The sequence below is a fragment of the Tympanuchus pallidicinctus genome, unplaced genomic scaffold (assembly GCF_026119805.1).
Source record: "Tympanuchus pallidicinctus isolate F22 unplaced genomic scaffold, pur_lepc_1.0 scaffold2, whole genome shotgun sequence".
NCBI classification, from domain to species: domain Eukaryota; kingdom Metazoa; phylum Chordata; class Aves; order Galliformes; family Phasianidae; genus Tympanuchus; species Tympanuchus pallidicinctus.
Genome location: NW_026294721.1, coordinates 23,744,264 through 23,760,156, shown reverse-complemented (window position 1 = coordinate 23,760,156; position 15,893 = coordinate 23,744,264). Strand labels below are relative to the sequence as shown.

General features: G+C 42.2%; 1 protein-coding gene across 2 annotated transcripts in view; it reads left to right on the top strand.

Annotated features, from left to right (window-relative positions):
- The first annotated feature begins 529 nt into the window (after positions 1-529).
- Positions 530-15,893, top strand: part of CORIN (corin, serine peptidase) — a 124,325-nt gene continuing 108,961 nt past the window's right edge. The window contains exon 1 of one of the 2 annotated variants that reach the window (XM_052681919.1): positions 530-750. In XM_052681919.1, the coding sequence (XP_052537879.1) occupies positions 670-750 (81 nt within the window). In that variant the 5' untranslated portion in view covers positions 530-669. The remainder of the gene's footprint in view (positions 751-15,893) is intronic. The other variant, XM_052681918.1, reaches the window with a different exon arrangement.

Sequence of the window (15,893 nt, the reverse complement as noted above, 5' to 3'; positions counted from 1 at the left end):
GTTGCTGAGTTGAGCACCGGGCTTGAGAGCTCAGAGATGCACAAACCCTCGCCGTCTGAGACTTCAGCCGGAGCCCTCACTTCGGAGCCGAGGAGGATGCGTCAGGGAAAGGCACTCCGCCGCGCTTCGGGAAGGAAGAGCTCGACAGCCCGTAGGCATGAAACTTCCTACCTCGGGGAGAAGCAAGAGCTGTTGCGGGCTCCTAACCCACACAAGGAGCAGCAGGGAGCCGGGCGCGTTCTCTGCCACGCACCGCAGCTCCGACCCGGGGACGCGGAGCTCGGTGTGATGGAGATTAGTTGCGGCGGAGCCAGCCCCAGTCCAGCAGCCAGGTGTGCCCCTCGCTACCAGCTGGCTGCCGCCCTCCCCAGGAGATGGCGCTGAGGGTGAAACGGGCAAGTAGGCTGTCCCTCAGCTCGTCTATAAGGGTAGAGTCTTTGTGTGGGAAAGGGGTGGGGATGCGGCGGCTTTCTCGCGGAGGTTTATTATTATTGGGCGGGTGAAGGTGCGGGGGGGGGGGGGGCGAGCGCACCGAGCAGACAAAATGCGGAGCCCCTCACTCCGCTCCCGGTAAGCGTGCGTGCGCGTTCGGGAGGTGGGCGGCTCGGTCAGCGGCGGGAGCTGAGAAGAGCAGGGGATAGGAGAGAGTGGAGAGGAGCCGGCGACAGCATGAGCATGCTCTCCATGCAACAGTTCCCTGCCCTGCCCACAGAGGAGGAGCGCTACCGGCAGGTCCTCTCTGCCAGAAGGGTAAGGCAAGCCCGAAAGCGCCGGCAGGCTACGAGCAAGGGTGCGGCGCCAGTGTCTCGCCGCCCTGCGCTCATTCTTTGGGGCTCGGGCGGGCGGCAGGGCTCACGGGTCAGCGCAGAGTGGGGAGTCCCGCTCCCGGCCTCGTGGCTGGAGAGAAAGAGTGAGGGTCGGGACCGTGCCGCCCGAGGGGACGTGTTCCGGGGCGGCCGGGGAGAGGTGGTTGTCCGCCCCACCTGTCTCTGTGGGCGCTCCGCCGCCTGAGCTCTCCTGTGCGCGCAGCTGCGCGAGGGGCACGCGGAGACGACCGAGCTCGGGGGCTCGCGGAGCAGGTGGGTCGTGTCGCCCACGGCTCGATGCCAACCTCTTGCTGAGACTCTCACAGAGTCGGTGGGGAAAGCGAAGAGGACTGGTGCGCCCGTTAATTCCTCTTTTCCTATCAGTTCAGCGGCCGAAGGTGCGCCGAGCCCGGTGGCAACAGGTCCAGTCGGGCTTTGCGAGAGCGAGGTTGGAGCTTAGTCTCCGACGGGACCCCGCCCGTGAACCCATTCTCAGCGCGGAGTCCCCCTCGCCGGACACCCCTGCCGCGGCTTTGCGCCCGACGGCACCGTCGATCGCCATCCCCGGCGGAAGGTCATCCATCCCTCGGAGCGTCACAGAGAGGGGCCGGGAAACTTGTAGCGAAAACGAGCTGTTAGTCCTCTCTGGGAGAGGCAGGGTACCTGGGTGACGGCGTTCCCAGCTACCCGCAAGCTCCCCAGCGGGAAGACCTAGTGAAAGGGAGGCTAGGCGGCCGCGGGGTGAGCGAACAGGTGTCTGCCCGCGTCCCGGTGCGGGTCATGCCGCAGGGCGGGCGAGAGCGGCGGGAGACTGCGGGTGCTCTCGGTGTCAGCGCGCTCGGGCCAGCACCGCACGCTGCGTGCTCCAGCGAGATAACGCGCGCGGTCTGCAAACTTTGCGCTTTTGCACTCGAAAAGACGGTGACGGAGCTTCCTGCGCTGTGAAATCGTTCCGTGTGCCACCAAATTGCACAGCGGTGTTTTTAGAAGTTCCTAAATATGGCAAGAGTACTTTAATTGTATCATTTCTCCACCTGATTTAAAATGCAGAATCCTTGGATGCATTTCATGGAAGACAATTAATTAACTTTTTATGTAAAGTTATTAGCAGTCTGGCTGAGATGGTGAAACTTTAAGTGAAATGAAATACGTAGAGCTTTTAATGCATTCGTGGGGTCTCTTGGGAGGACTTAGCTTTCAGCAGTAAAAACATGGGGATGGATTTTTCCATATGGCCTCTTATGTCTGTTCCATGTTCTTAAAGATGGTCCTGTCTAAAACTACAGTTCTTAGTTTTGTTCTTCTCATGTATGCCTTAGTCTGGGCTGTTACCAGCCTCTCAGGTGCTGGAACTGTTGAGGTACAGGCACAGTTGAATGATGGTATCGGGATATTTAGGTATCCCCTAAACATTTACTACAATGAGTCAGCAATCACTGTTCTTTTCTAAAGGCTGTTCTTTTCTAAAGGCTGGTAGCATTGCCTGAATGTGCTGGCCATCTACATTCTGCACAAAGTTTCTCTAGGGGACAGGGAATTCCCAAACACTGTCCAAAACTTGTTCAGAGGCAATACTTGTGAGTTCCCCAGCAATGCTGAAGCCCTTCAGCCCTGTGCACCATCCTCACTCCTCATGCACAGTTAATGCAGCCAGTAGCACTTGTTCTTGGGACAGTGAGCCAGGTTGCACAGCTCACTTTCCCATGTTAGAGGAATCTGCTTGTGATCTATTAGTACCTGATAGGACCATCAGGGCAAAATGTTGTGTGTTGCCCCCCAGTCTTTTGGAGCCCAGAACTGTAAGGCATCAAAGAAAGCATTCACTTCCTCTCCAAAAATCTGGCACTCAGCTGCATGCCTGTGGCAGATAACTTGAGCATGTGGTGAATTGAGAGTGTAAGGTAGCTTTGAATATGTCACAGCTGAAAGTGTTCTATAAAATGTGCAGTACACTCTGGGCAGTTTAATGTATCTGAATTTTTGTTTATTCATTTCTTATGTATTAGATGATGTTTGCAGATATGAAGGAAAGCCAGGGCTGTAAGAAGTGCCAGTAATTATTTTAAAATGCATGTTTACTTGTGTGTAGGAACATTTACTCTTCCATTCTTTCTTTTTATACTCCCTAACCCTCCCCCTCCTTTTTTTTTTTTTTTTTTTTTTTTTTTTTTTTAATTTGCTAAGCTGGTATACATGTTTAGACCTTAGCACTCTGCTCCTCCTTGAGGAACATTAATGTCCTGCTGTTATAGCAAACCCTTATGTAGTTGTAACATTTCTTCTCATCTGTGTGGCCAAAGAAGGCTGAGGTGGATAAAGCCTCTGATAGAGCCAGCAGAGAAGATGGGTATACGCGAGGCAGTGTTGGGATGCTTAGACCTAGTGAAAAAACCCAGCAACTCTTGTGCTCACCATGACTCCAATGGTCTAAGCAATCAGTGCTGAATTCTACATAAGCCTTTTGTGCACGAGAAGGAAGCCAGTGCTTCCATGAATGTGGCCTCGTGGCTCAGATGGAGACCAAGCTTCAGGAGGGCGAGGCCATCCCAATATGTAGGCACTGAGGCATTTCCTAAGGAGATGAAGCTGTGGCTTTGATCCTCACCTGGATTGGGGACTACAGATACCAGGCCTCCTGCTTTCAGGCTCAATGTCATGTGCTGTGAGGCAATCACACACAGTGGTGCTATCACCTGGTGTGGCTGGTCAGTTTTTAAAGACGGCAGATACTGCTACATTGAGTGGGAACAGCTGAATCTGTTAGCATGTCAGGTGTTGCTGGCAGAGCATTAAATCATAGAATGGCTGGGTTGAAAAGGACCACAATGATCATCTAGTTTCAACCCCTGTGCCATGTGTAGGGTCACCAACCGCTAGACCAGGCTGCCCAGAGCCACATCCAGCTTGGCATTGAACACCTGCAGGGATGGGGCATCCACAACCTCCTTGGGCAACCTGTTTCAGTGTGTCAGCACCCTCTGTGTGGAAAAACTTCCTTCTAATATCTAACCTAAACTTCTGTTTAACAGCATTCTCCTTTGTCCTACCACTATGCTTATATCCTAACACAGTTGCTTACGAGTCCAGAGAAAGGCTTCGTTTCCGATGGCCAGCTGTGATTTGGCAGGGCTGGATGTCAGGCCACTTGCAATAGGGCAGTTGTAGGCATGCATGTGCAGCAAACACCCTTCCAAACGTCGCTGCTGGGCACCTCCTAATTTTTAAATGCCTGCAGCCGAGCAGCAGGGCTTTAGAGGGGCAATGTGATTGCAGTTTGAAATAGTGATGTTCCCGCTCTGTTCCAGCTTCTTTTCCTACCGAAAAAGAGATGGACCACAAGCTTAAATTCCCCTTATGAAGGTCTTCTCGTGCAGAACAGCCTCTAAAAACTGCACTGTCCCCGGGGTGCTCAGCCCGGGTCGGGCCGCTGGGGTTTCCCCGTCGATCTGTCGGCACGGCCGCGCGAGGAAGCGCTCGTGCTGCCGCCCCCGGCTCGCAGCCCTGCTACAGAGGAACACGACGCCGACCGCATCCCTTAGCTCTGCCCCCCGCCCCTCTATAAATAACTCTTTCCGGGCTGACCTGTCAGATTCCCCCGGCAGAGCGGATCCCCTTGACCCGGGGCGCCTGCAATGGAAAGTCTGAATGCAAAACATACCGTCGTAAAAATAGCGCAGCTGGGGAGCCCCCTCTGCACGTCCTGGTGGTGCCGCTCCGACCCTCGCGCTCACGGCTCGTCCCGGGATAACGGCTGTGCTCGCGCCGGTGGCCCTGAGGTGTTTGGCTGCCCTGAGAGCCCTCCTGCCTGCTGTAGTGGCCTGATGGTGAATTTTTTCCTCCCTTCTCTCTCCTTTTAACTGAAGGAAGCAGATTTCATCAGTTCTCTTCTGGTCAATGCTTTCATCCAGCTCAAAAGAAGTAATGGTTTAATGTCCTAAATGCACAAACAGCAATGAGGCAACAGTAGAGCCAGGACTTCCTGCCTTAAAAAGAGGCGAGAAGTCTCTAAGGTAACACACGAGATTTCAGTTCGTGCCTCCCTTGCTTGGAAGATCGATCCCTGAAGGGAGAGATTCTCTTCGGCTGTGCTTTGAAGCTACTCTAATTTGAAGAGATGCTTGTCATCGTTCATTTAAGCATATAATTAATGTGCTACTATTTCTGGTTGTTTTACCTGCACAGTTTGAATATTTGGATTTAAAAGCAGCAATAAATACCAGAATGTGGTATTTAGCTGTTGGTGTGCTTTCAGCTTTGGTGCATCTGTACTGTGATCTCCTGTCTTGCAGTGTTCTCTGGGGCCCGCCCTGCCCTGAATGCTGTGCTGGAGCAGCCTCAGCTCACAGCCGTGCATCCACACAACCACTCAGTTATCTCAGAGACCTGGTGGCCAACTCATCAGTAAAGGCAGTTTGAGAAAGTACATTCACTCAGAAATGACCAAAGGTAGTGTTACCTCTGTGGCTGTCTCCTCCTTTGTTGTCTTTGATCCTTAAACTAGGTGGAGATGGAATGAATCAGTTTGTGATCAGATCCTTTTCACTGTCTGTGCCATTAGAGTGAAACTGTTGCTTCTCTGAATATTGCACAGTTTATAATTCTCTCTTTGTTAGTGATAGTGTTGTTACCCACGTAAGGTAGTTTTCAACTCGTTGCCCTGTAATGAAATGAGGCTGAAAAACAGATATTGCCAGAGATGCTCTGCAGGGATAAAATTTGTGCTTTGTTGATTCAAGCCCTGCCCGTCTTCATGAAGAATGTAATTCTCACAACAATATGCATTGTGGGGCACCATCTTTTGCCCATGTGCTACGTATAACTTATTGCCTTAAAAAAAACCAAAACAAAACAAAAAAAACCCCAACAAATTGATGAAATTTTTAAATTTCTTCCTCATAGAGTAATCTATAGGGGGCAGCTCCTGTAAACCTGTTGAGCGGACTGCCAAGCTGTGTTACTGCAGATGCTCCTGCAAGCTACTGCTCTTCCTAAATCCCAAGGTTCACTTTTTCTCAAAAAACAAGTATTTTTATTTTGAACATTTAAATCATCTTTATCCAAGCTTTAGCGGAACGGAATTGAAGGTAAATATGAATTTCCTTTTTTTAAGACTGCGTCTATTCTAGTTTATGTTTTGTAGTTGAGAGATACTTCAAGGTTAATTCTCAGTGGATTATTCTCCTGCTTTGAGACTGAGTGGTCAATGGCTGTCAGCATGTCTTCCTCTCTTCTCCAAACCTGCAACACTCAGTTCTGACATAGGCTGAACCTAGTGTTTAAGAAATGAATGTGATAATATCTTCCACGTGTGATCTTTTTGATACCAAATAGATTTAATTTAGCAGTGATTTAATAGAAATAGTAATTGCCCAGATTGTCATTGCCTTTCACCTCACATTACTCCTAGTTTCAAAATAGCCTATGCTGTCACTCCAATAGAGCTGCAAGTTACTTGGGAGTATTTCCTAGAAAGTGAAACTTCTTCCCTTCCTGCCTACGAGTGAAGCAGTAAAAAAATCAGTTATTATCTCCTCATTAGGCTTCAGAAATCAGTCGGGGCAGTCTTTTAGAAATAAAACCACTGGTAGCACTGAGAAGGTTTGCATCTCAGGTCTCTTGGATCTGCAGCTCTGTATTCATGTAATAGGTGGAGTATATGTGTAGTATCTGCTCTGGAATTCCCTGGGATACTGATGTGCTCTATTTCCCATTGCTCGTTCTTCCAGAGTTGTGTCTTTTGCTGTGTGGATTATTTTGCCTGTGTTAAAGTGGTCACAGAACCAGTGGAACCTGAAGATTGTAGATGAAGAACACACTAGCAGTTGCCAGGCTTTCCCCCATCTCCTGCATTTTCCCATTTGCAAACAGCTGAGCCCCCCTTGCTTTAATAGCCTATTCATTCTTGAACACAGTGCTTAGTGATAGACGTTGCTGGGAGTTGGGTTGCTGTTTGGAAGATGTCTGCTCTGTGCAGGTATGAAAATAGGATGGATAATGTATCTGAAAGAATGTTGGAAATTGCAAAGTAGCGATTTTTGTTTATTGATTTGCTGCTAAATGATTTGTAGTAAGCATGTCACAAAATAATTCAGCAGAAAATGCCTTTTTAAAACACAGCTTTGTTCTTGCTCATCTGTTTTAAAGGTACAAGTTGAAGTAACGCGTGCAGACAAGGCTGGAAAGGAAGTCTGAGTTGGTAGTGGAATGTGTTTAAAAGTTATTAACAATTCTTCCTCTCCCTTGCAAAGTTGGAGTATATGTAACAGTATTGCTAGCCCTGGAAGGGCTAAGAACCCAGATGGTTTTCATTTGCTTTTTCCTCATTACATATAGGATTATTATGTAACTTACTGTAGATTTACAGTGAAGATGTGAATGGGAGGAAAACTGGCATTTGTTCTAGGGATGACAATGATGCTGAATAGTCCTAACCATAAATGCAATAGAAATGTTCTTCTTTGTCATCATAATTCATTAGATTGTTATTGTTTCAGACACCTAGATGGAAGTTTTTAATCCCAGATATCCATATGTGTCCAAAAATGTTTGATAATACATAAAAGTCATAGCCAAATGCTTACACCTGTGTGCTTTGTTAATGCGCTTAATTGTGAGTTTTCTGTTCCAGATCACTGTTTCATAACTTACACAGTGACTAATAGGTTTAATCCCTAGTCATATCTTCAATTATTTCTGTCATAATGCACTGATATTTTTAGAAAATATCTTTTCTGTTCTTAATTTTCTCCTATTGAAGCAAAAAGTTCAAAGGCGATGTTTCTGGAAAAAAAAAAAAGGCATCCTATTGAAAAAAAATCAATGCATTTTAACCTCTGCATTTTATACTTAGTAGATTATTGAGACATTATGTAATTCCATTTTCATCTTTGGGAAGAGGTCAAATAACTATCCAGCTGTGCTGAACAGATGAAACTTTGCTTTGATTCTAAACCATGTTTTTACTTTGATTAATATTGCTGCAGCTCTCATCCTTGGTCCAAGATTCAATCATCTTTTTATCCACAATTCAGAAAAAAATAATTAGCATAAATTTAAAATTATACATTCAAATCTAAAATTGCAATTGCATTCCGGATTAGCATCCAATTCACGTTGCTGAAAGCTTATGATTTTAAATAGTTAGGTAACTGTATAATGAGCAGTAAGCATGGCAGATATATCATATACTGGTTGACTTCAAGTTCAGAAGGCAGAACCTACTGATCAGGCATTAATTAAAAAAAGTATTCATTAATGAGGTCTAGTAGTGTTTTTTAGGGTGGGCTTTCTGGTAGAACTTACACACTGATGGTGATTAGCGCACTGATTGTCAGCTACAGGGCTGCCAAGATTTCTCATTGCTTCTTCTAATTTTCCTAGCTTGAAAATTGATTTCAAGAGGAGGTTTTCCTTTTTCCTCTAACTGGATCCTTTTACCCTTTTAAAGGATTTTTTTTTTTTTTTTTTTAAGAATCTTTTCATTGGCACAATTTAGGCCATTAAGATTTTTTTTCTTACGGTTTCCATTTTTGTTTTTTTTGGTGCTAATGGCTCATGGCAACTGCTTATTCAATTCTCAGCAAAACAAGAGCTTGAAGCCAGTACTGTAAGCTTCACCCCTGCACTCTGAATTATGATGCTCAGCGATGTATAGCCAGAGAATTGCCATGGCAGATCTACCTGCTTGACAAGCCACTGTGCACTGAACATGTGGGTATCCAGGAAAGATTTTAAGTGGTTTCTGTGTATGTTCAGAAAAACAACATGGTGCTGTTTAAACTTCATATGAGTGATGTTTGAAAGCCTAGAAACTTGAAAATAAATAAATCCCAAAGCATAAATTCTGTATTAATTAAAGATTCATTTCCCCCGAACTCTTTCCTGCTTCCTGCTGAGATAGGCTGAATTGATGTTCTTGTTCTGGTACTGAGAAATACCAGATAATGCTAACCATAGCTTGTTCCTTAAAATGAATGTCTTCCACTTTAGCTTTTGAGAAATCTTTGATATCTTCCATATGTTTAGTAAGTCTTGCTTTGGTTATATGGCATGGCAGCATCAAACATCTTTGCTACCAGCTGTTATTAATAAGGAAGTGAGAACTTAGAATTGCAGTGTTTGCCAGAAACTCAATTATTTCTTATTCTGATTATTCTTGAAAATTCAACAATTCTACTGTGAACCTGGAAAATCCATTAGTTGCAAATTTATATCAGTGAAACTAATAAACAATGTAAATATATGTAATATATAAACATGCATCACAAAGTTACTCAGCGGCACATCTTTCGAAAAATGAAGAGATTCAAAGATAGTATTATTGAAGAGGTGATAAAACTGTTCTCCCGTGGTATTTATTTTCTTCTCTTTTAATTCCTATTTTGAAGAAGAACTGATTCTATTCAATGGCTAAATAGTGTGTCTGAATCTCTTCTGAGGTGAGGTGAAGAGCAGTTCCAGGTATCATGCTAAATTTTTGAAATCCAGAAAAAAAACTTTCTATCTCCTCTGCTTTCCATGAGATGCAAAAAAATCTCCTGTAGTTCAGAACCAAGGTCAATATTTTGCTTGTGAATACTTTTCTGATGTGTAAATCAAATCTTTTCAGGAAGACCAATCATATTATTTATTTAGACAAATTTCAGTATTAAGTAGATGTTCTTCCATGTACCTTAAGTACATTCCAAAGTCTACTACCTTGCCCAGATAAAACACTGGAGCCTTTCCCTCCAAAAATGAACGAAATGAGAATAAATTCCTCAGAGCTACATCTCTCCTGGCTGTAGTACTTATGTCTGACTGACCAACTTATTTCTTCCTCTCAAAACCTTCCGAAAGGATAGAATGAATTGTGGAAGAGATGGCCCAGGAGCTGGCTTTCTTCTGAAATGAGTGTATGCTGTGTGATAGTAACACAAACACCACTGGCAGTATGGCATTCATGTGCATGCATCGTCCCAGATAAAAAAGTCTGTTAAGAGTTTCTTATTGCTGGCTCTGACAGCTGTTAGTACCTCAGCTAGATGATTCAAGGATGGCTATGTCTGAGGAGTCTGCAGTCATATTCCAAAACAAAAGCTTGATAGGTAGCAGTGCAGGTTCTCAAATGCACAGGTGGTACATTGCATATGTTTGGATTTTGTCTTGGTGAACTTACCCTTGGAACTTTCTTGAACTGAAGCTGGAGCAGAACCAGAACTATGTTGTCACACAGCAGGGCGAGACGTATCTCTTCTGAGCTTTTCTTGCACATCTTTATACTTTTCTCAGTTCCAAAGTTGCCTCAGTGTCTCACAAAACTGCTGAAATTATTTGTTATGAATTAAGAATCCCAAAGTTATACTCCAGAAATGAATGAAAGAAAGAACACCAAATGAATTTTGGTTAGTCTGAATAATGACTTCTGGTAATGCCAAATTTGGATTTTTACTTTGCAATCTCTTGCTGGATTAATAACAGCTTCAAAGATCACCTGAACAGTGACCAGTGTGTCTCTGTGGTAGTCTGAAGAGCAAACAACTGCTTTGCTTCACACATTGTGTCTCCTGTAGGAAGCATCTCTCATATATGTTTATCACTACTTAAAGTTAGAATGAGAGATGGGGATGTTAAAAGCATTTCAGATTAACTTCAGCCATAAGAACCCAGCTGAACACTGAATTTTGAATCAACTATGTATTTGTTTGTTTATTCATGGAAATAGAGGGAAATAGAGGTCTGGGTCACCTCCCCTACAAGGACACGCTGAGAGATTTGGGACTCTTCAGGCTGGAGAAGAGAAGGCTTTGGGGTGGACCTTATGGTGGCCTCTCAGTACCTGAAGGGGGCCTACAGGAAAGCTGGGGAGGGACATCTTATAAGGGCATGTAGTGACAGGATGGGAGGAAATGGCTTTAAACTGGAACGGGGTGGGATTCAGACTAGATATTAGGAAGAAATTCTTTACTGTGAGGGTTGAGAGACAGAGGGTGGAATAGGTTGCCCAGTGAGGTTGTGGATGCTCCCACCCTGGAGATGATCAAGGCCAGGCTGGGTGGGTCTTTGAGCAACCTGGTTTGGTGGGAACCTATAGCGGAGGACTTGAAACTAGGTCCCTAGTAGTATTAGATCATAAAGGTCCCTTCCCACCCAAACCATTCTATGATTTACTCTATGATTCTATGAAATAAAGAACTCCCAGCTTTATATGACATCTCCTTTACTTGAATACTTTGTATTTCAGACTGGGGGAATGACTCTACATGTTTATATGCCAGTGGTTAAAGAGTAAACCAGAGTATTTTATTACATAGATGGGAAAGGAGGCCCTGTCATCTCAGTGAACTTGGAATGCATTATGTCAGTAATTTGTGATTTTTCTGAGGATGTGGAATTTGCTGGGGGAAGTTACAGGATTACGGTGAGCTTGAGCTACTAAAAAAACCTTATACATTTCATTTTGCAAATAATAATTCATGTGATAATAGCATGCTGCTAATGTTTACTGCCTTGCTGTATGAAGAAATTATTTTCTCCCCCTAAACTGCACTATTTCCTTTTAGAATAACTATGACACTTTAAAATTAGTAGTATATCCTCAAATCTGAGTGTATTTACAGACAAAAGCTGCTCAATAGACAACTTCTGTTGCTTCCTTAAAATCCATTCTTAAGATGATCCATTTCAGCTTGGCACTCTGATTCCTCTAGCATTTGAAATGAAAAATTGTGCAAAGCCTCACTTCTAGTGACTTTTTGTCTGTTTCCGTTTTTAGCACATGACTTTGCTTGTTTGTTTGGATGATTTATCTTAGACTTTCTGCTTGTTATGGTGACTATTAAGGATGCTATTACTTTTTTTTTTTTTTTGTGGATGGAAAAGTGCATTGCTGAATCCCATGCTTTCACGTGAGCTAGACAGATCTGATAAGAAATGTAGAACACTTGCAGTTTCTGTTACTCACTGCCAGGCATTTAAAATATTGTTTTGGTCAAAAGAGGATTAAAGAATGTTTAAATTCATTTTTACATGCTGACTTAATTTTAACACTGACACTTCGTATGTTCAGTTTTTGCTCTGTAACAGTGAGAACTGGGAATTCTCTTCCCTTATACAGAAAGGAAAACTATGAAGGTGTAACACAGTCACGTGAAAGTCTCTAGAGCTTTGAGACTTCCATCTTGAGAGTTGATAATATAACAGAAGCTGACACCAGAGCACCGTTTCAACTTTGGGATGGGAACAATACCAAGGACATGTAAAGAACGGTGGATAGTTTTCATAATCTCACATTTTCCATGCATAAGCTATTATTTAGCTGGATGGCAGATTCCCCCGTAACGCAATGACTTCGACAAGGCCACATATTTACTGTCCTTGAGTGACATTCTTTCTGCATTTCACAGTTGTATTTCTTGTCTTTTTTTTCCACTCCTTTCCAATATAAACACTGTACAGTGCTTCTGTGTATGTCTTGCCCAAGATTTTGATGTTTGTGACCCAGAAGTTGGCAAAGAGATATAGCATGTGCAGAAGGTACTGAGTTTAGACTATCAGCTCTAATGATATTTCCTTGTTGGAACACCATTCATTTGCTTTGTGATGTAAACAACAGGACATTTTTTTTGCCAACTGCTGTGATATGCTGTGAAAACAACCTGTGATTCAGGTTGTTTTACAGATCAGTAGCTTAGATAATTTCTGTGTCTAAAAGGAAAATTGCGTACTATTGTAGGCTTTTCATCCATAAACTTTAATGTAATTTGTCATTTCTGGGCCTTAATATCACAGAATGTTATTGAAGTGACACCTTTGAGATCAGTTTGTCCCCATAACTTGCAGAAGACAAACTGAATTTTGGTCTAACCAGATTTTAATCTTTCTGTAGTTGGATGAGACTTTCTTTCTTCCTATCTTTTCTTTGCCTCTGTGGGTTCAGAAAATCAGTGTGAGAATTCTGATCCAGCCACCCTAAGAAAGACTAGGATTTTTAAAATTTCTGAATTGAAATTAGCCAGAGTTCATGTTGTATTTTCTTAATTGCAACCAACACTTACAGAACAGTATTTGGATACTAAGTAGCAGCCAATAGCATTTCATTAGGGACTGAGTGTTTTAGCTGTCAGAAGTAATTATCTGATTTTTTAAAATCATCTTCAGACTAAATTCTTGTTTAACACAACTGTTTTAAAGGAAGTGACTTGTTGCCTCAAAACCCAAACACTGAAATTTCCTACCTGTACTGTACACAGCATTTAGCTGAAAAAAGTCTTTCTTGAGTCAAGCTTTGTAACATCAGTGGTAGGAAGGGAATTTGCTCCACTGTTCTTCTAGAACTGAGAATATGTTTTGGTCCAGTACTGTGCTAAATATATTCTATGCCAAAACTGCTAGCATTTAGGTTTAATCTCCTTCAGTCTTCCCTCAAGGATTCTGCTTCTAAGTCTTCTTGCTGTTCCCTTGGAAAGAGTACTAAGAGCATATCTAGAAGATACCTAAGTCATACAAACTTAGAGAATGGTTCGCAGAAATTATTGACCTCAGAGTTTTGAGAGACAAATTTTTTTTTCAGCCCTTGACATGGAGATCTAAAGTAAGCCAAATAGTACCCAATGAATAAGTGTGTTCCCATTTATGTTCCTATTTTTATTTTTTTTGTCAATTCCAATATTTACGGCTGGGTTTGGATTCATAGCCCCTTAGGAATATTACTCTTTGTCTTTCTCTGCTGGGGCTGAAAAGTATCAAGTTTTTAATGAGACTGAAGTTCACCCTTCTTCTCTTGCCACTTACTGGTCTAAAATTAGGCTGCTAGGAAGACAAAATTGCAGTGGTACCCTTGCTAATCCTTATGGGTAGAGGTGGTCAAAAAGAAGTAGAAGGACAGAGCAGGATTGAAATTGATGAAGATACCATTAACTGCTTAAAGCACTTAAAACTGGTACTTGTATTCTTTGTGTATTGCAATATTTGGCAGCAAGAGGAAAAGAAACAGGATCAGAGAATATGTAAAGACTAGGTAAAATGCATTTATATTTATCTCTAGGACTCTTCATTAAATTCTCATTGATGACATTGGAACCATTAGCATTGCCTATAGTTTTATTTTATATTCACCATAGAGATTAGTGGGAAAAAAACTTTGAATAGATATACAAATGATGGATAATTAAGGTTATGCTTGCTGAGTCACCAATTATGATTTCAAATAGGTTCAGTGTTTTTCATGAGGGCATTTCCTGGAGAAGGGAAAAATACAACATGCTGTTTATTTGCCTATATTTAACTGTTATAAAAAAAAAAAGCAAAAGAGAAAAATTTTTTACCAGTCTAACGTTCTTTTCTTGAGCAGTCACCATCAATAGATTTTGGATCCAACAGACTCTTTAAGTATTTGGCAGTAAGTTGCCAATGCAAAGACTGGGATTTTTTTTTATTCCTTTTAGGAATTGATAAGAGAGAAAAAAATATTTAAAGTTCTCCTTTAGCGTAAACATTCAGTTAAAGTACACAGTATCCACAGTGCCAACAAATTTAAAAATATATATATCTCAAAGAAACAGGAACATACAAGCAAGAGATTTCAGAAGCTCAGTAGTCTGTGTAGTGATGGTCCTGCTCCCCATATTATTGATGCGGCAGGACTATGTTCTTTTCCACAGAATATCAAGGGACAGTGTGATTCATGAGGAGTGATGCTTGTGATACACTACTGATGTGTAGATCTAATTTTTAGGCTGAACAGGGAATTGAACTCAACAGCACCATTTCCTGAGGGAATGCTGTAACTGCTGTACTGTTAGAAAAGGCAATTTAATGCCATTTTCTCTTTTTTGGCTGTGCTTTCAAAAGCAGTTGAAAATTGAAGTTAGGGCAGTTGTGTTTTGGAAGAGTTGTATTCAAAGCAGAGCTGTGTTATTCCTGTGCTACCTGCACTCAGATCTCCCAGAGATCTGCAAGGTACAGACTGAGCAAACCAAGGTTATCAAATCCAGCGAAGCTAGCTGTGTGTAACTGATAAGCTGCCAAACTGCAGCATGATCTGAAGGAGAAATTGGGACAAACTTTGAAGTCTTTAATCTGAAAATGTAGGCGAATATGGACTTAAAGATGTCAAGTAGTCAAGCAGGGACTGTCTAACTCTTGCTCCTGTTAGTCACCCTTTTCTCCAGAACATGTAAAATGCTTTTCCTTATGCCTGGATGTATGAAGTATTACCAGCCTTCTCATTCTCACCCTGGTAAACTGTTTCTCAGAGAAAAGCACTTAGAGCAAATGTAGTCAAAGGGATTGTCTCATGCAGAGACTGTCATTTAAAAGGCTAATAATACATGTGTTAAGTTCTTTGGAAAGATTTTGTCAGTGCAATGGATGCATTTACATTCTTGTATCCTGTCACAACTTCAATATGATTGATCTTTCTGACAGGCTAAAACATGATTTGTAGGTTTTAACTAATGACTCATCTTTTTGGGAGACTGTCTGGAGTTAATTGTTCTATCATCCTATTTCGAGTTATAGGGAAAAGTGGAATTATTTTTAGTTAATTTTGAGTAAAGATGTATTGACTTAGTAATAACAGTTTCAATCTTGCTATTAAAAGTACATTTTGTATTTCAGTTCTGTTTCTATTTAAAGAGTACATGCCTCTAATATATGAGATCATAGCCTTTATGGTGTTATGTTTTCGAATGTTCTCCCCCACCCTCGGCTACTGTTTAGGCTTTACAAAACTTTGTGCACCTCAACTGAGGCTTTTCTGTATTTCATTTACAGAACACAAAATATTGCTTACAAACTCCATAGAATACTGTGATAAGTTATAGCATAGGTAAAGTACTTTGAAAGTGAGATAGTATTATTGTAGATAATAAGTGCAATGATCTTTATCACTTTTATTGTCACTTAAAGCAAAGACTATCATCATTTCTTGGTTCTTTATTAAAAAATCCTTAAGAACACGAAGGTCTTCAATAGTTGGTAACTGCTAATTTTTAGTTAGGAAATAAGCTGTATTTAGTCTTATTATTGATTTATTATGGTTTTTTTTTTTTTTTTTTTTTTTTTTTTCAAATGTCTATCCAACTTCTAGATCATGAGGAAGGTTTA